The 19,502-nt window shown below is 42.0% G+C and overlaps 1 protein-coding gene across 2 annotated transcripts in view; it reads right to left on the bottom strand.

Moving 5' to 3' along the window:
* Positions 1-19,502, bottom strand: part of LOC118369478 (anthrax toxin receptor 1-like) — a 53,737-nt gene that overhangs the window by 13,420 nt on the left and 20,815 nt on the right. For both annotated transcript variants that reach the window (XM_052498320.1, XM_052498321.1), the window contains exons 11-16: positions 19,148-19,217; positions 8,026-8,104; positions 6,880-6,975; positions 6,688-6,726; positions 6,370-6,468; positions 6,015-6,182 (exon numbers count right to left, since the gene is read on the bottom strand). In XM_052498320.1, the coding sequence (XP_052354280.1) occupies positions 6,015-6,182; positions 6,370-6,468; positions 6,688-6,726; positions 6,880-6,975; positions 8,026-8,104; positions 19,148-19,217 (551 nt within the window). The remainder of the gene's footprint in view (positions 1-6,014; positions 6,183-6,369; positions 6,469-6,687; positions 6,727-6,879; positions 6,976-8,025; positions 8,105-19,147; positions 19,218-19,502) is intronic.

The following is a 19,502-nucleotide window of genomic DNA, read 5'->3' on the forward strand; positions in this document are numbered from 1 at the left end:
GTTCATATTGAAATTTGGTGGCTTAAGAAATTATATTACCAAAACAAGAGAAATGACATATTACCATGGAAAAAAAACTTTGGAGCACCTTAAATGATATTATGGGCTGAAAGTGCAATTAATCTTCATCGTTCGTTGAAGTTGATATGATTGATATAGCCTTTCATTTCAATGACTACTTTACTTGTAAAGTGAACAAACCGAGATGTCAAATGAAAACATTGAACAGTGAACCAACATATCTGTTCTTTTGAAGTTGGTCAAGTTGATGCGGAAGAGGTGGGAAAACTATTGTTATCCATCAATAATAATAAGCCACCAGGTATAGACAACCTAGATGGGAAACTATTGAGTATGGAAGCAGACTGTATTGCCACCCCTATTTGCCATGTCTTTAACCAAAGCCTAAAGGAGTGTGTGTGCCCACAGGAGTGGAAGGAAGCTAAAGCAATTCCACAACCTAAAAATAGTAACGCACCATTTGCTGTCTGTAACAGCCGACCAATCAGTTTGCTGTCTGTTCTTAATAAACTGATGGGGAACATGTTTTTTGAACAAATACAATGCTATTCTTCAAAGAACAAGCTGACTACTGACTTTCAGCATGCATATAGGGAAGAGACCTCAACTTGTACTGCACTGAAAAATACATTGATAATAAGATGATAGTTGGAGCTGTATTGTTATATTTCAGTGCAGCCTTTGATGTTATTGATCATCATTTGTTACTTAAAAAACTCGTTATGGCTTTACATCACCTGCCATTACATGGTTTGAGTAACTTATCCAATAGAACTCAGAGAGTATTCTTCAATGGAAGCTTCTCTAACATCAGATATGTACAGTGCAATATCCCTCAGGGCATTTGCCTTGGGTTGTTACTCTTCTGTATTTTTGCAAATGGTTTGACAATTGTATGATTGTGGGTGCTGATGTGTAGAGTGTGCAGAGACAGTGAGCTCACTGAGACTCTTAGCAAGGAGTTACTGTCAGCGTCGGAATGGGTAATTAACAATAAACTGGTCTTAAATACATCTAAAACCTTAAGCATTGCATTTGATTCAACGCATTCTCTTAGACCTAAAGCTCACCTGGAGTTGTGTATATAAAGGGTGTGACCACTGAACAAGTTGAAGAAGCTAAATTCCTAGGAGTAAAATTGGATAGTCAGTTATCATGGTCAACTCATATTGACAAAGTTGTTATGAAGATGGGTAGAGGTAGAGAGGGTCGCCTCGCTTCTAGTCCTTAGGAAATGGCAGTGTTTTGTTTTATTATGTATTATTTCTTATATTGTTAGCCCAGAAAATCTTAAGTGTTAGCCGGGAAGAACTATTGGATATCAGAGCGACGTCAACTTACCAGCATTACGACCAGGAATATGATTTTCCCGAAGCAGATCCTTTGTTTGAACCATCCAAGGCATTAAAACTGATTCCAGACGCTGACCCAAAACAACGTTACCGCAGAATAGATAGAAATTCTGGTCAGACTTCGGAGGTGTGCACACCACCCACCACTTCCGAGTATATTACTCGCTAATGTCCAGTCTCTAGATAACAATTTAGACGAAATTAGGGCAAGGGTTGCTTTCCAAAGAGACATCAGGGATTGTAACATACTCTGTTTCATGGAAACATGGCTCTCTGGGGATATGCTGTCGGAGTTGTTACAGCCACAGGGATTCTTTGTGATTTGCGCTGACAGAAATAAACATCTCTCCGGGAAGAAGAAGGGCGGGGGTGTATGTTTCATGACTCAAGTCCTTTTGTTCACCTGACCTAGAATTCCTCACAATCAAATGCCGACCGTATTATCTCCCAAGATAATTCTCGTCGGTTATTGTCACAGCCGTGTATATCCCCCCTCAAGCCGATACCACAACAGTCCTCAAGGAACTTCACTGGATTCTATGCAAACTGGAAACCATAAGTCCTGAGGCTGCATTTATTGTAGCTGGGGATTTTAACAAAGACAATTTGAGAACAAGGCTACCTAAATTCTATCAGCATATCGATTGTAGTACCCGGGCTGGCAAAACACTGGATCACTGCTATTCTAACTTCTGCGACGCATACAAGGCCCTCCCCCGCCCTCCTTTCAGCAAATCTGACCATGACTCCATTTAGCTTCTCCCCTCCTATAGGCAGAAACTCAAACAGGATGTACCCATGACAAGGACTATTCAACACTAGTCTGATCAATCGTAATCAAGGCTTCAAGATTGTTTTGATCACGCGGACTGGGATATGTTCCGGGAAGGTAGATCCTCAACAGTGGGGCCCCACAAGGGTGTGTGCTCAGCCCCCTCCTGTACTCCCTGTTCACCCATGACTGCGTGGCCCTGTACGCTTCCAACTTGACCATCAATTTGGCAGACGACATAACAGTAGTAGGCTTGATCACCAACAATGACGAGTGTGGTGCCAGGAAAATAATCTCTTACTCAATGTCGACAAATGTCGACAAAACAAAGGAGCTGATCGTGGACAGCAGAGGGAGCACGCACATATCCACATCGACGGGACCGCAGAGGAGAAGGTGGAAGATTTTAAGTTCCTTGGCATACACATCACGGACAAACTGAAATGGTCCACTAACACAGACAGTGTGGTGAAGAAGGCGCAACAGCGCCGCTTCGAACTCAGGAGGCTGAAGAAATTTGGCTTGTCACCTAATAAAACCCTCACAAACTTTTACAGATGAACAATTGAGAGCATCCTGTCGGGCTGTATCACCGCATGGTATGACAACTGCACCGCCCACAACCGCAGGGCTCTCCAGAGGGCGGTGTGGTCTGCACAATGCGTCACCGGGGGCAAAGTACCCTCCAGGACACCTACAGCACCCTATGTCACAGGAAAATAGCTTCTATCTCAAGGCCACCAGACTGTTAAACAGCCATCACTGCTGCCTCTGTGTTTAAATCATTGGCCACTCTAACAAATGGATCACTAGTCACTTTATTAATGCCTCTTTAATAATGATGTTTACATGTCTTGCATTACTCATCCCATATGTATATACTGTATTTTATACCATCTATTTTGTCTTGCCTATGCCGCTCAGTCATTGTTCATCCATATATTTATATGTACGTATTCTTATTCCATCCCGTTACTTAGATGTGTGTGTATTAGGTAGTTGTTGTGGAACTGTTAGATTACGGAACTAGAAGCACAAGCATTTCGCTACACTCGCAATAACATCTGCTAACCATGTGTATGTGACCAATAAAATTTGATCTGATTCAATGTCTGTTCTAAAAATATGTTTTGTGGTTTTGACACAATGATCAACTGCACTAGTTGTTCAGGGTTTGATCTTGTCCCATCTTGATTACTGTCTGGTAATATGGTCAGATGCAGCAAAGAAAGACCTGGCTGAATGAAAAGCTGCAGCTGGCTCCTTAACTGCACACATAGAACTTTGTATTGGTGTAGACTTGACGGACCAGATGGGACTCATTCCCACCCAAACTAAAAGGAGAAACCAATGTTTTCTCTGGTAGGCACAACCTACCTGGCACTATAAATAATAACCTCAAGTCAAAACCGTTACAATGTGAACAACCAAAACATCAACAACATGCATGATGAACTAACATCAACAACATGCATGTCTTTCATGGTTGAGGGTTGAGGATAAATTGACTACTTCTCTTCTTGTCTTTTTAAGAAACATTTGTGTGTTGAAAATACCTAACCACTTGTATAATATATTTAAAGTAGCTACTAAACAATTGAATACCACGTCAAGTTGGGGACAAAAAATTAAAATAAAAATTACAAATTAAATTAAATAAAAAAAAAATAGTGAAGACAAAAAATGGAATTAAATCAATTTGAATCCCATCTTGTATCAAAGCAAAATGTGTTAAAAATATTTCAGATTATATTTAAAAGGCAGTAAATATTCTGAGAACATTGTAACCTTGTAGATACATAGATAAGTTCTGCTTGACCTTAAGGGAATTTTCAAAAACAGATTTAACACTCCGAACTAATGGAAAACTGGAAACTCAAACATTTGTTTAACTTAACATTACAAAAACAAGTTTAACTGGGGAAAAACAGAGGAAAAAGAACGCCTATCACATTTGCATATGTATTCAGACCCTTTACTCAGTACTTTTTAAAGCAGCTTTGGTAAGTGATTACAGTTGTAGTCTTGGGCATGACGCAATATACATTGTACATATATTTATTTAGCAAGGAATTTAATGTCCCCAATATATGACTGTTCTGCTGCTCCAGTTTCAACTGTTCTGCCTTATTATTATGTGGACCATGCTGGTCATTTATGAACATTTGAACATCTTGGTCATGTTCTGTTATAAACTCTACTCCACACAGCCAAGAAGAGCTGACTGGCCACCCCACATGCAGCCCGGTTCCTCTCTAGGTTTCTTCTAGGTTTTGGCAAACTTTCTAGGTCTTTAAACATATTTTCTCCAGAACAGCTTGCTTTTACACCTGCATTGTTTGATTTTGGGGTCATTTAGGTTGGGTCACAAAATGAAAAAGCCAGTTTCTTGCAGCTTTAATGCTGAACCTCTAACTACAAAATGTATAAAGTTCCTTGTGTGTTTGACTCATGCAGCTATATAAATAAATTTGATTTGATTGGAAGATTTGATTTTGTCACACCAAAATTGCAGGGAGAAGCTTCAGTAGGAAGGCAGATGGATGGATAATTTCTGATTAAAAAAAAGGGAGGAGAAAAAGAGATTAGTAGATATTTTCAAGGCTCAAGTCCGGCTGCTGGGCCACTCAACCATTCACATCCACGTTCATAAAGACTTAAAACCTCTTAGATTGTCCTGCATTGTTCTGGTACCAAATAGCATGCATTAAGGTGATCTGTTCCCCGGACACAGTAGTATATTTTCTGAGCGCTCTGGATGCAGGTTTGAAACCTGAAACCACTTGCAGCTGAGATGTCATCTTCCCATTTCATTCACTCTTTCAACTGTCCATCAACTCTGGCTAAACCAAAACATCCACTGACACAGCATGATGCCTGCAACCACCATGCTTCACAGCGGAGGGATGGTTTTGTCTTGTTTCAAATTCAGAGATCGATTTATAGTCATTAATCTAAAATAAATGATAGATTTTCACGTTCTGGTTTCATATGAGATGAAGATCAGTTCTTGTTTCTCATGGTCTGAGAATCCAGCGATAGGTGCATTTTAGCAAATTTCAAGCAAACTGTCATGTGCCATTTTACTGAGGAGTGGTTCCATCTGGTTACAGTCTTGTCCCATCGCTAAACTCCGTACGGACTGTTGAGTGCTGCAAAGTTAGATGGTTGTCCTTCTGGAAGATTCTCCCATCTCCACAGAGCCGAAATCTTGAGCTCTTAACCCAGAAGAGTGACCATCGGAGGGTTCTTGGTCACCTCCGACCATGCCCTTCTGCCCCCGCACTGCTTCAGTTTGACACAATGCCTGCCAACCTGGGAAGATCTTGTCGGTTCCAAACTACACCATTTAAGAATAATTCCTTTTAAGCCCACTGTGTTAATTGGGGACATAATTAAATACTGCAGAAATGTTTGGAATTTTCCCAGATCTGTGCCTGTACTTGAGCAATCCTGTCCTCAAAAGTGAGCTCACCGGGCAATTTATAACTATTTTTCATGGTTAGTTTTTAACTCTGACAAATTCACTTTCAGCCGGACAACTAACCTAAAACACAAGGCCAACTACACACTGGAGTTGAAGATGTCATGTTCCAATCAGTTACAGTTTTACTTAAAGGTGGACTGGCAAGACTTGAAAATGGATGTCTAGAAACATCTTGAGGATGATGAAGGGACACAGGATGCACCTGAGCTCAATTTCAACTCTCAAATCAAAGGGTCTGAATACCTATGTAAATAAGGTATTTCTGTATTTTATTTGTAATACATTTGCAACACATTCTAAAAAATGTGTGTTTCGCTTTGCCATTATGGGGTATTGTGTTTTGAAACCCGAATGAGCTAGCAATGTTCTGTTTGTGTGTTACCTGTATAGGTGTGTACCACCTTCTTTCCTGAGGAGGTTTCCAGGGCTTGGGTGTGCGTGGTTTGGGTTGGTACGCTTCATACTCCTGTTCAGGCATCTTCACCACTGCATTCTTAGGCTTGTCTAGCTTAGCCCCTTCCTCTGTAGAACCTTTATCTCCCCACCGCACCTACACACACACACACACACACACACACACACACACACACACACACACACACACACAAAAGACAGGAATTCCTTTCAGACAATTCTATATTATCTGATATCCATTTCCGCACAGGGTCGGACACTGCTATAATTTGTGTGTGTGCGCGTGTGTGTGTGTGTGTGTGTGTGCGCGCTTGAAGGTATACCTCCATGCGTTTGATGCCCCCCACCCCTCTCCCTCCGTAGTAGGATGCGTCCACAGTGGGCCATCGCATTTTGGGCATACCATCTTCATCATCAGACTCCTGACATGGGAAGAGTTAGTTAGGAGTTGAGGTTTAAATGAAAGGTTTTATTTGTATAAATATGAGTATGGGAGTGGAGGTGTACGCTGTGAAACCATTCAGACATGTAGAGGAGTTTCCTTGGGTGACCACACAATTAAATATAACACTAGAATGGACATTTGCATCCTAGCAACATCAGGAAAAAATAATTGTATAATATCTATGTGTGTGACTTACTGGCTCTGGGGGAGGAGGTGGTGGGGGCTCTTTAATGACCTGGAGAGAGAACCATTGACATTGAACAAGTAAATCAGGAAGAAGATACATTAAACACTACAAAACATCCTCCCTCTCTATACGCAAAATGACTACAATTCCCATAGTAATACCCCTGACTTTGCTGAATGAATACACAAGAGCTAGTCTTACCAAGGTGCAGCAGAGTGGCCAGAACCACCACATGAACAGCAAGCCCAACAAAAGTGTCAGAACTAGCAATGAGATCAGCAGGAGGGTCCCATCAAACTGCACAGAGAGACACAGCAAAGGTGTAATTGCAAACCAATATGGTATCTTGTTTGGAGTTAGACTGAGATGAGATTGATTGGGGGGGGGGGGTTAATTTACTGGATTACGGTACAATTCTGGTGTGACTACAGACAGATCAAAAGATGAAGGAGAGAACATACCCACAGCCTCCTCTGATGACAGAGAGAGCAGAGGAGACCGCAGAGAATAGGCGGAGGGAAAAAAGAGGAGGAAACTATAGGAAGAACAGAAATACAAAAAAGGGCAAGATTATACCAAAGAGCATTATTTTTCATTGCTTCAGGATATGTGTTGTTGAATGTTGCTTACCATTTCAGAACGTTGCTTAGTGCTTATTTAAAATTGATTTATTTAACTATGCAAGTAAGTTAATAAGAACAAATTCTTATTTGCAATGACGGCCTAGGAACACTGGGTTAACTGCCTTGTTCAGGGGGCAGAACAACAGATTTTTACCTTGTCAGCTCGGGGACTCAACCTAGGAACCTTTTGGTTACTGGCCCAACGCTCTAACCACTAGACTACCTGGCGCCACAAATAAGTTTTCTTCTTTTTTTTACAACAAAATCAACATTTTTGATGTAAATGGTGTGTTATAGAAGGGTCCAGTCACCTTTTTTGTGATTTCACATGTTTTTGAGAAACCCCAAAACAGAAAATCCCTTCTTCATCCTCGTTGCGTGATATGGGAGCCCGTAAAACACATGAACAAAGGCCACGGAAATACTCAAATATATCCCGTTAGAACTGGAAAAGCTCTTATTATAGTGACGCAGGTCCTTCAATGTTTTGTGCACATGAAACTGTGTCATTCGCAAAGTTATATTTCATTTTGTCGCGACTCGAGCGATACCTCTCCCTTCATTCTACAGGTAACTGCCAAAATAAAAGAAACACTTGAGTAAATAAGGGATACAAAGTATATTGAAAGCATGGGGTGCTTCCACACAGGAAGTCCCAGACAATCATTATTATTCCGTCGTTTCTGGAGCCTTTGTTCATGTTGTTGAACATCGCTGTACTCACACATTCGATGGTGGTGATGTGAACAGAACTGGTGACGTAGGAGAGTCCTTCATTCATACTGACCTGGAGATAGATCACCCTGCAACACACACACAGCACTACATTACCCATCACACCCAGAATCCATATATAATATATGCCATTTAGCAGACTTTTACACACTTACAGTCATGTGTGTATACATTCCATATCCCCCGAACCCACTACCCCCAAATACCCCTACAGAAGGACCCCCAAAAAAAAAACACATCCATGTTCTTTTCAGACTTGAGCTTAATATATACCTTATGTACTGTAAGTAAACAATGCAAGTACACAATTAGTTACTTACAATGGCTGTTCTGCGTACTTGCGTACCAAACATAGGTGCAGCCCACAATTTGAGTCTCCGTGCAATCACGCAGGATCGCCATTTTGCATAGTTAATTGAGTTATTGCGTTGCATACTTGCATAACGTCGCTGTCGTATGAAAAACTTGTAACAACATCTTTGCCAATTTGAGCAGTAACTCCCCTCAATGAACTCGGAACATTTCATGACTCTGGGACCAAGAATACTTACTCAAAATACTTGCTGAAGTTGCACAATTGCATGTTCGTTAATGGGAAAATAGTTTCTGTTTTGAAGATAAAGGTAGAAATGAGGCTGTAGCAGGAACGCAAGACATTACATGCATCATGCCAAGGGACACGTGGATGCCCACCTGCACACAGATCTACGTTTGATACTCATGGCTTTCTTTAGAAATCTGAAGCATGAATAAGATCTAGGCCATTAACACATTCCTGTCTCCGTCCGTCTCTCGTCTGTTCATGCTCTCTTTCACTAATACCTGCTTTCGGACAGCCATCCCAATTTGGCCCTGTGGACTTTGGTTCGGCATGGGACCTGTAAGGCTTACCGTGTTGGGGAATGCGTCTTTACGGGGTCAGGGTAGCAAAGTAACAGTTGTTAGGATTGCATTGTCGACTGCCAGCAAGTCTTTAAAAAGGATGGGACCTTTGGACTTTGGGTTGATTCCAGAGTCCCAATGTGGAAAGTTGTCATTAGGCCACTGAATGACTTCCCCGCCCTAATGTTAGTGCTTCTATCTACAACACAGATCGTGGAGACACATACAGAGGGGAGGAATGTACATGTGTGTTTGTGTGTGTGTGTGTGTGTGTGTGTATGTGTGTTTGTGTGTGTAGGGTTGTTGCAAAAAAAACTCTACTAAATAGTGATTTGAGGTTGGTGGGTTGATATTTGAGAGGAGAGTGTGTAAGTGAATGATTTAGGAGGCAAGAGAAGAGAGGGGTCATTGAGAGTGTGGTTTAGGACTGAGGGAGGGGAGGGAAGGGAAGGGGGAGGCTAGGGGAAGGGGGATTGAGGTCATTTGAGGGTGGATGAGAAAGGAGGGAGCAGACAAAGACAGGAAATGGAAAAGGGAGAAGGGGGAGTTGAGGAGGGGAGGAGAGGCAAGAGGGAGTACATCCCCCCAGACTCCCTTCTAGGACCTCCCCCTCCCTCTCCCTCTCTCTCTAACAGAATGGAGAGAGAAAACCAGAGAAAAACAGAGATCACTACTGAGACTCACAGAAAAATATGTATTCCCTCTCCCTTTTCCCCCTTTTCTTTTGCCTCTGTACCTCTATCTCTCTCTCTCTCTCTCTCTCTCCCTCTTTCTCTCTCTGGGCAGGCAGGGGGCACAGCGCGATCAGCACCCTGGTGACAGAGCCATCGTACCACCCATCAATCAGCCCTCCGCCATGAGTGTGTGTGTATATGTGTTTGTGTAGCTTCTTCCAGAAGGTTTCCAGTCACCATATGCTTGCGTGACAGCAGCAATGATGACTTCATCATATGAGACAGGGCTGAGGGGGGTGTGTGTGTGTGTGTGTGTGTGTGTGTGTGTGTGTGTGTGTGTGTGTGTGTGTGTGTGTGTGTGTGTGTGGGGGCTTACATCTCATGGGCCCTCAAATGCTCTTAAACATTTCAAATATACACTGAGTATTCAAAACATTAAAACACCTGCTCTTTCCATGACATAGACTGACCAGGTGAATCCAGGTGAAAGCTATGATCCCTTAGTGATGTCACTTGTTAATTCCACTTCAAACAGTGTATATGAATGGGAGGAGACAGGTTAAAGAAGGATTTTTAAGTATTGAGATAATTGAGACATAGATTGTGTATGTGTGCCGTTCAGTGGGTGAATGGGCAAGACAAAGAATTTAAGTGCCTTTAAACGGGGTATGGTAGTAGGTGCCAGGTGCACCGGTTTGTGTCAAGAACTGCAACGCTGCTGGGTTTTTCACACTCATCAGTTTCCCGTGTGTATCAAGAATGGTCCCACTATCCAAAGGACATCCAGCCAACTTGACACAACATTGAAGTCAACATGGGCCAGCATCACTGTGGAACACTTTCGACACCTTGTAGAGTCCATGCCCTGACAAATTGAGTCTGTTCTGAGGGCAAAAGGGGGAGGGGTTTGGTATACTAAGTGCAGTTTGACATACAGTATTGTTAATGACACATAACCAAACCATCAACCATCATGTTTTTAAAAATAACCTTATGATTATGCATTTTCAGACAAGTGTGAAAGATAGAAATATGATGACCTTTAGGGTAAACACATAAAAACAGGCCTCATCGTCTCGCCCTTGGGTTGTTCACAGTTGATTTCCTCTTACTCACATGCCCCAAGTGTTGTTGGTCGAGCATGTGCTAATGGGGGTGGCTCAGTAACAGTAATAGAACAACACAGAGACTCATGGGCACCATTATGGGCACAGAAATGGAGAAGCAGCACAATTATGCCCATAGGGAGTGGGGGGTGTGGGTGTGGTTGTGGGCACGAGCCAACCTGACAGCCAGGTATTGACTGCTCCTTTCTACCCTTCTCGTTTTTGCTGAACAGTATACAAGCAGTTGGTTTAAGGGAGTGAACATGATTTATAATAAGGGTTACATTGAGAAAATCAGACCCCTGAAATGCAAATAGATGGCCCTCCCTTCAGCAAAACATATTTTACCTAAACCCTCCCTGAGAGCTTGAAAAATAAAACGAGTGACCCTCCCCTATAACCAAAATAATAGTGAAGACAAAGTGGATAGAAGAGAACATGTCTACTGTTTACCCTCACTTTGTGGACAGACCAGAGTTTTAGATATGCAGTTTTAGAATACGTTCTTTGTTCAGTTAGCATTACGTGTCAACGTGGGCTACGGGCCAGAAGGTTGTGGGTTTGCAGACCGTGTGGACAAGAGTAGGGGTGGAAAGATCTCTTTTATATGAAAAGCATTGTACCTTTTAAAATATGTTCATGCAATTCTACCTATTTTTATTTTTTATTTTTATTTTTTTACATATCACCAGAAACTTAATACCACACAAATGACTGAAATGACAGGCTATGAATGGAAAGAGAGATAGGCCTATGTGTTTATCTTGTCACGTTTCTCCAATGCCAAATCAGTGTGTCTTGTTTGCAAATGTAAGCTATTAAATAACTTAAGGATCCGCCGGTTTTTATACATTTTAGCCTAAAATGACATACCCATATCTAACTGCCTGTAACTTCCCTGTTGCTTCAGGGAATCAAGGATATGCATATTGTTGGTATCATTTGAAAGGAAACACTTTGAAGTGTGTGGAAATGTGAAAGGAATATAGTAGAATATAACACAATACATCTGGTTAAAGATAATACAAAGAGAAAACCAACCGTTCTTTTGTATTTTTTTGTACCATCATCTTTGAAATGCAAGAGAAAGGCCATCATGTATTATTCCATCCCAGGTGCAATTTAGATTTTGGCCTGTAGATTTGCAGCAGTGTATGTGCAAAGTTTTAGACTGATCCAATGAACCATTTCCATATTTTTGTTGTGCCTAATATGTTTATTAATAACTTTTCATGTTCAAAATTGTTCACTTTCCTCAAACAATAGCATGGTATTATTTCACTGTAATAGCTACTGTAAATTGGACAGTGCAGTTAGATTAACAAGAATTTAAGCTTTCTGCCATTATCAGATATGTCTATGTCCTTGGACATTTTCTTACTTACAACATGCTAATCGCATTAGCCTACGTTAGCTCAACCGTCCCGTGGATGCTACACCGATTACAAAGAAGTTTTTAAAGATTGCTGTACACCAGCGGAACCAATCCAACTTGAATGAGCTGGAGCAGTTTGCCTTGAAAAATGGGCAAAAATCCCAGTGGCTAGATGTGCCAAGCTTATAGAGACACACCCCAAGAGACTTGTAGCTGTAATTGCTGCAAAAGGTGGCTCTACAAAGTATTGACTTAGGGAGTTATGCACGCTCAAGTTCAGTTTTTTTCCTATTTCTTGTTTGTTTCACAATAAAAAATATTTAGCATTTTCAAAGTGGTAGGCATGTTGTGTCAATCAAATGATACAACCCCCCCCCAAAATGTATCTTAATTCCAGGTTGTAAAGCAACAAAATAGGAAAAATGCCAAGGGGGGTGAATACTTTCGTAAGCCACTGTACATGTACAAATGACCTCAACCCCTTCTATACAGCCTTGATACTGTTGTGTACTTTTCTTTGTTATGTAATTTTCTACTTTAGTTTATTTAGTAAATATTTTCTTGCATATTTTCGGTGCATATTACAAATCAAATTTGAAAGGTGCAAAAGGTGCTTCAACAAAGTACTGAGTAAAATATCTGAATACTTTAGTTTTTTATTTTATAATTTTGCAAAAAATTCTAAAACTCTGATTTTGCTTTGTCATTATGGGGTATTGTGTGTAGATTGATGAGGGGGGGAAACATTTTAATCAATTTTAGAATATGTCTTTAACGTAACAAAATGTAGAAAAAGTAATGGAGTCTGAATACTTTCCTAATGCACTGTATATCATTGTTTCATTTCTTTGAGGCTGATTTTGCTTGGGAAGTAATCTAAGTCTGTCACTATCAATTGGTTAAGCTATTCACATTCTGTACAATAGAAGATGTTTAAACCCAGACAGCTTTTAGGGAAACACTTCTCTCGTTGGGTTAAGCCACGGAAGAAGAGTAGCCAGCTGTTAACAACAAAAAAAATACAAAAGAACGGTTGTTTTTTTCTTTGTATTATCTTTTACCTGTTCTATTGTGTTATATTCCCCTACATTCCTTTCACATTTCCACAAACTTCAACGTGTCTACTTTCAAATGGTACCAATAATATGCTTATCCTTGCTTCAGGGCCGGAGTTACAGGCAGTTAGATTTGGGTATGTCATTTTAGGCGAAAATAGAAAACAAGGGGAGGATCCTTAAGAGGTTTTAAGTCTTACCACAGATTCTCAATTGAATTGAGGTCCGGGCTTTGACTAGGGCATTCCAAGACATTTAAATGTTTCCCCTTAAACCACTCGAGTTTTGCTTCAGCAGTATGCTTAGGGTCATTGTCCTGCTGGAACATGAACCTCCGTGCCAGTCTCAAATCTCTGGAAGACTGAAACAGGTTTCCCTCAAGAATTTCCCTGTATTTAGCGCCATCCATCAATTCTTCAATTCTGACCAGTTTCCCAGTCCCTGTCAATGAAACATCCTAGCGTGATGCTGCCACCACCATGCTTCACTGTGTGGATGGTGTTCTCGGGGTGATGAAAGGTGTTGGGTTTGTGCCAGACATAGCGTTATCCTTGATGGCCAAAAGCTCAATTTTAGTCGAACCTGACCAGAGTAACTTCTTCCATATGTTTGGGGAGTCTCTCAGAATTCCTTTTGGCAAACACCAAATGTGTTTGCTTATATTTTTCTTTAACCAATGACTTTTTTCTGGCCACTCTTCCGTAAAGCCCAGCTCTGTGGAGTGTACGGCTTAAAACAGTTTTGTGGACAGATACTCATATTTTTTACAAGCCAACCCTGATCTGTACTTCTCCACAACTTTCTCCCTGACCTGCTGGAGAGCTCCTTGGTCTTCATGGTGTCACTTGCTTGGTGGTGCCCCTTGCTTAGTGGTGTTACAGACTTCGTTTCAGAAGAGGTGTATATATACTGAGATCATGTGACAGATCATGTGACACTTAGATTGCACACAGATGGACTTTATTTAACTAATTATGTGACTTCTGAAGGTAATTGGTTGCACCAGATCTTAATTAGAGGCTTCATAGCAAAGGGGGAGATTACATATTCATGGACCACTTTTCCATTTTTTTTCCCTCAAATATTTTGAAACAAGATCTTTTTTTAATTTCACTTCACCAATTTGGACTATTTTGTGTATGTCCATTACATGAAATGTAAATAAAAATCTATTTCAATTACAGGCTGTAATGCAACAAAATAGGAAAAATGCCAAGGGGGATGAATACTTTTACAAGGCACTGTAGGTAGGGGTAAAGAGACCATGAATATATAATAAACAGTGTAAATATTCCGGGTGGTCATTTGAGAAATTGTTCAATAGCCTTTAGGCTTGGGGATAGAAGCTTTTAAGGAGCCTTTTGGACATAGACTTTGCACTCCGGTACTGATTGCCGTGCGATAGCAGAGAGAATAGTTTATTTCTTGAACTGCATTGTTGGTTAAGGGCTTGTAAGTAGGCTTTCCTCTGACACCGCCTAATAAATAGGTCCTGGATGAAAGGAAGCTTGGCACCAGTGATGTACTGGGCCATACACACTACCCTCTGTAGCGCCTTACGATCAGATGCCGAGCAGTTGCCATACCAGGCAGGGGTGCATTTTCAGGCCTGTTCAGACCATTTTTTCCTGTAGTCTCAATCAACTCCTTTGTCTTTTTCATATTGAGGGAGAGGTTGTTTTCCCGGTACCACATTCCCAGGTCTCTGAGAGATGTTCAGTCCCAGGCTCCTTAGCTTCGTGATGAGTTTGTGGGCACTATGGTGTTGAACACTGAGCTGTAGTCAAAGAATAGCATTCTCACATACGTGTTCCTTTAGTCCAGGTGGGAAAGGGCAGTGTGGATTGCGATTGATATTGAGTCATCTGTGGATCTGTTGAGAATTGGAGTGGGTCTAGGGTTTCTGGTATGATGGTGTTGATGTGAACCATGAGCAGCCTTTAAAAGAACTTCAGTGATTTGGGGCGGTAGTCATTTAGGCACGTTACCTTCGCTTTCTTGGGCACAGGGACATGACCAGCCTTTCAAATCACTTCATGGCTACCGATATGAGTGCTTTGGGGCGGTAGTCACTTAGACAGGTTACCTTTGCTTTTGTAGGCACAGAGACTATGGTGGTCTGCTTGAAACATGTAGGTATTATAGACTCAGTCAGGGAGAGGTTCAAAATGTCAGTGAAGACTGGCCTGTGTATGCTTTGTTGGTCTGCGCATGCTTTGAGTACACTTCCTGGTAATCCGTCTGGCCCCGCGGCTTTGTGAATGTTGACCTGTTTAAAGGTCTTGCTCACCTTGGCTAATAGAGAGCGTGATCAAACAGCTGGTGCTCTCATGCATGTTTCAGTGTTGCTTGCCTCGAAGCGAGCATAAAAGGCATTTAGCTTGTCTGGTAGACTCGCGTCACTGGCGGCTGGGTTTCCCTTTGAAGTCTGTAATAGTTTGCAAGCCCTGCCACATCCGACGAGCGTCAGAGCCGGTGTAGTAGAATTAAATCTTAGTCCTGTATTGACGCTTTGCCTGTTTGATGGTTAGTCTGAGGGCATAGCAGGATTTCTTATAAGCGTCCGGATTAGTGTCCCGCTCCTTGAAAGTGGCAGCTTTAGCCTTTAGCTTGGTGCGGATGTTGCCTGTAATCCATGGCTTCTGGTTGGGATACGTACGTATGGTCGCTGTGGGGACGACGCCATTGGTGCAGTTATTGACGAAGCCGGTGACTGAGGTGGTAAACTCCTCAATGCCATTGGATAAATCCTGAATCATATTCCAGTCTGTGCTAGCAAAACAGTCCTGTAGCGTAGCATCTGACCACTTCCGTATTGAGTCTTCTTGGATATGACGCTACAAGCTTAGCACACCTGTATTTGGGGAGCTTCTCTCATTTTTCAGGTCTCTCCAGAGATGTTTGATCGTGTTCAAGTCCGGGCTCTGGCTGGGCCAGTCAAGGACACTCAGAGACTTGACACGAAGCCACTCCTACATTGTCTTGTCTGTGTGCTTAGTGTCATTGTCCTGTTGGAAGGTGAAGCTCCACCCCAGTCTGATGTCCTGAGCACACTGGAGCAGGTTTTCATCAGGTTTCTCTCTGTACTTTGCGCCGTTCATCTTTCCATCGATCCTAACTAGTCTCCCTGCCACTGAAAAATATCCCCACAGCATGATGCTGCCACCACCATGCTTCACCTTAGGGATGGTATTGGCCAGGTGATGAACGGTGCCAGGTTTACTCCAGATGTGACGCTTGGCATACAGGCCAAGGAGTTCAATCTTGGTTTCATCAGATCAGAGAATCTTGTTTCTCATGGTCTGAGAGTCCTTTATGTGCCTTTTAGCTAACTCCAAGTGGGCTGTCATGTGCCTTTTAGGAGGAGTGGCATCTGTCTGGCCATAAAGTCCTGATTGGTGGAGTGCTGTAGAAATGGTTGTCCTTCTGGAAGGTTCTACCATCTCCACATAGGAACTTTGGAGCTCTGTCATAGTGACCATTGGGTTCTTAGTCATCTCCCTGAACAAGGCCCTTCTCCCCCAATTGCTCAGTTTGGCCGGGCGGCCAGCTCTAGGAAAAGTCTTGGTGGTTCCAAACTTCTTCCATTTAAGAATTATGGAGGCCACTGTGTTCTTTGGGACTTTCAATGCTGCAGACATTTTTGGGTACTTTTCCCCAGATCTGTGCCTCCCCACAATTGTTTTAAAAAATTTATTTCACCTTTATTTAACCAGGTAGGCTAGTTGAGAACAAGTTCTCATTTACAACTGCGACCTGGCCAAGATAAACGCATAGGAGTGTGAACAGACAACAACACAGAGTTACACATGGAGTAAACAATGAACAAGTCAATAACACAGTAGAAAAAGGAAAAAAAAGAGTCTATATACTTTGTGTGCAAAAGGCATGAGGAGGTAGGCAAATAATTACAATTTAGCAGATTAACACTGGAGTGATACATGATCAGATGGTCATGTGCAGGTAGAGATACTGGTGTGCAAAAGAGCAGAAAAGTAAATAAATAAAAACAGTATGGGGATGAGGTAGGTAAATTGGGTGGGCTATTTACCGATGGACTATGTACAGCTGCAGCGATCGGTTAGCTGCTCAGATAGCAGATGTTTAAAGTTGGTGAAGGAGATAAAAGTCTCCAAAATCATGTATTGGAGCTCTACGGACAATTCCTTTGACCACATGGCTTGGTTTATGCTCTGGCAGGCACTCTCAACTGTGGGGACTTATACGGTTGGTAATCTTTTCCAAATCATGTACAATCAATTGCATGTACAACAGGTGGACTCAAGGATGATCAATGGAAACAGGATGCACCTGAGCTCAATTTCAAGTCTCATAGCAAAGGGTCTGAATACTTAATACGTAAATAAGGTATTTCTGTTGTTGTTTTTTTGAATAAATGTGTAAACATATATGGGTTATTGTGTCTGCTGAATCTGCTACTGCTTCATGTTTCAGCGCCACATTCTAAATGACTTGAATCTGGCTTATTGAGAGTTTAATAACTCTGATAAATACATAATGGGCAAGAAACCTATTGTTTTTAATCAAATCAAATATAGTAATAGCAAGCTATCAAAGTTGACCTCCGGTCCTCCTCCTAATCTTCACGCTCTCATTCTCAAACTGAACAGAATTTAGGCTATAGGCTAGTCCACGTGCAAGATTTTTGGACTAGGCTTTAATCAACAACAAACAATGTCAGAAGAAACCTTTGACTCTTCTCCTCCTACGCAGCACAGCCATTGGTTAAGCAGCACGCAGCACAGCCATTGGTTAAGCAGCACACAAAGACGTTTTGGATCAGCGAGAGCAGAGTAGGCCGGGACTCCGGGTTGGAATATCCCCTGCAGTGTGTAATGCAGTTTAGTTTAATTTACACCATCCCAGCAGCTATCTTAGAAATATAACCGTTGTGCTTCTCCGAGCATGCACTTTGTAGCCTATAGGTTGTGGATAATGATTGAGACTACATTAAATAGCCTATAAGCGCACTTGATATTGCGCGCCAAGTGGAGAATCAGAAATGGGGGACAGCATCAGGCAGACATCCATATCTAGCCTAATAAGGTATTCATTCTTAAGCACTGAGAAATATGGAAATATTGACCCTCCACTGGATTATATTTAACAAATACTAAACCCTCCCTTTGACTGAAATGTAAAAAGCATGACCCTCCCTCTTCCAGGTAACCATTCTGTAAATTTCGATCCATCCCTAAGCAGACTGACTAATAACAGACGGAGAAATTGAGAAATACATTTCACTCACCAAACCAACTTCTAAATCCAACGTCACAGTAAACAAAGACACATAATAAACTCTCTCTCCTTGCTACAGCGTGCAAACAAATTGTGTCTTTAAGAGTGGTGTTGCAGTGGTGAATCGATCTAGCCGCGAGTCAAGAAAATCTCAAGCCCTCCTCAGACTTCTGAGTGACAGCAACAAGACAGTTGATCACCTGGAGGTGTCTGTGGGTCGGGGACAGCGGTATAATTATGTGCTGGGCTGGAGGGCAGTTTGTCCCAGCTTCCAGCCCAGAGTAGATCTTTCTCTGCCCCCTGAGGTGCTCTCAAATTTGGGGTGGCTACAGAGGATGCTGGGGTGAAGGGTTTAGACAGGGCATACTTCTCTCTTCCGTAGTGACTGTGTTCATACACACACACACCCTCTCTTTCTCCTGCGTTTTTTCCCCCATATCTCATTAAACCATGTTCCTAGGCTCTACATCTCTCCTCCTCTATTCTTTCCTTCCCTCTCTCTAACTCGTTCTCTCTCTGATTACTGTCTAAGGTTGTTAGCGGTGACTGATTGATCACAGCAACAAACGACTTTGGCCCTAATTCGTTCAAGGACACTGATCTGCTAAACCAATCTACCAGTCCAGCAGCAGTGGCAGAGCGCTACAGAGTGTGCGGGTTAGTAGGCTGGAACTAATGCCCTAACTTCCTGTAGCACTCCAGGACCACGCAGGATTGACGAATACACTGGAATACTGCAGTAGGTAAAGGAGTAACTTACCTTCCTACTTCCTTTATAACAGGAGCAGGACAGAGCAGGAAAGTTTCCTCTACACCAGCAGGCCTCTCATCTAAAGAAACATTATATTCTGTTAATTGAAGAGGTTTAACATCATATTAAAGCTAGAATCCGTAGTTGCTACATTCATTTTTGGACTTGTAAATTAATGATACGTACCCATTGATTCACTATTTCTGATTGTTTTTACCCCAATTTCGTGATATCCAATTGGTAGTTACAGTCTTGTCCCATCGCTGCAACTCCCGTACGGACTCGGGAGAGGCAACGGTCAAGAGCCATGCGTCCTCCTAAACACGACCCTGCCAAGCCGCACTGCTTCTTGATACACTGCTCG

The sequence above is a fragment of the Oncorhynchus keta genome, chromosome 36 (assembly GCF_023373465.1).
Source record: "Oncorhynchus keta strain PuntledgeMale-10-30-2019 chromosome 36, Oket_V2, whole genome shotgun sequence".
Taxonomy (NCBI): domain Eukaryota; kingdom Metazoa; phylum Chordata; class Actinopteri; order Salmoniformes; family Salmonidae; genus Oncorhynchus; species Oncorhynchus keta.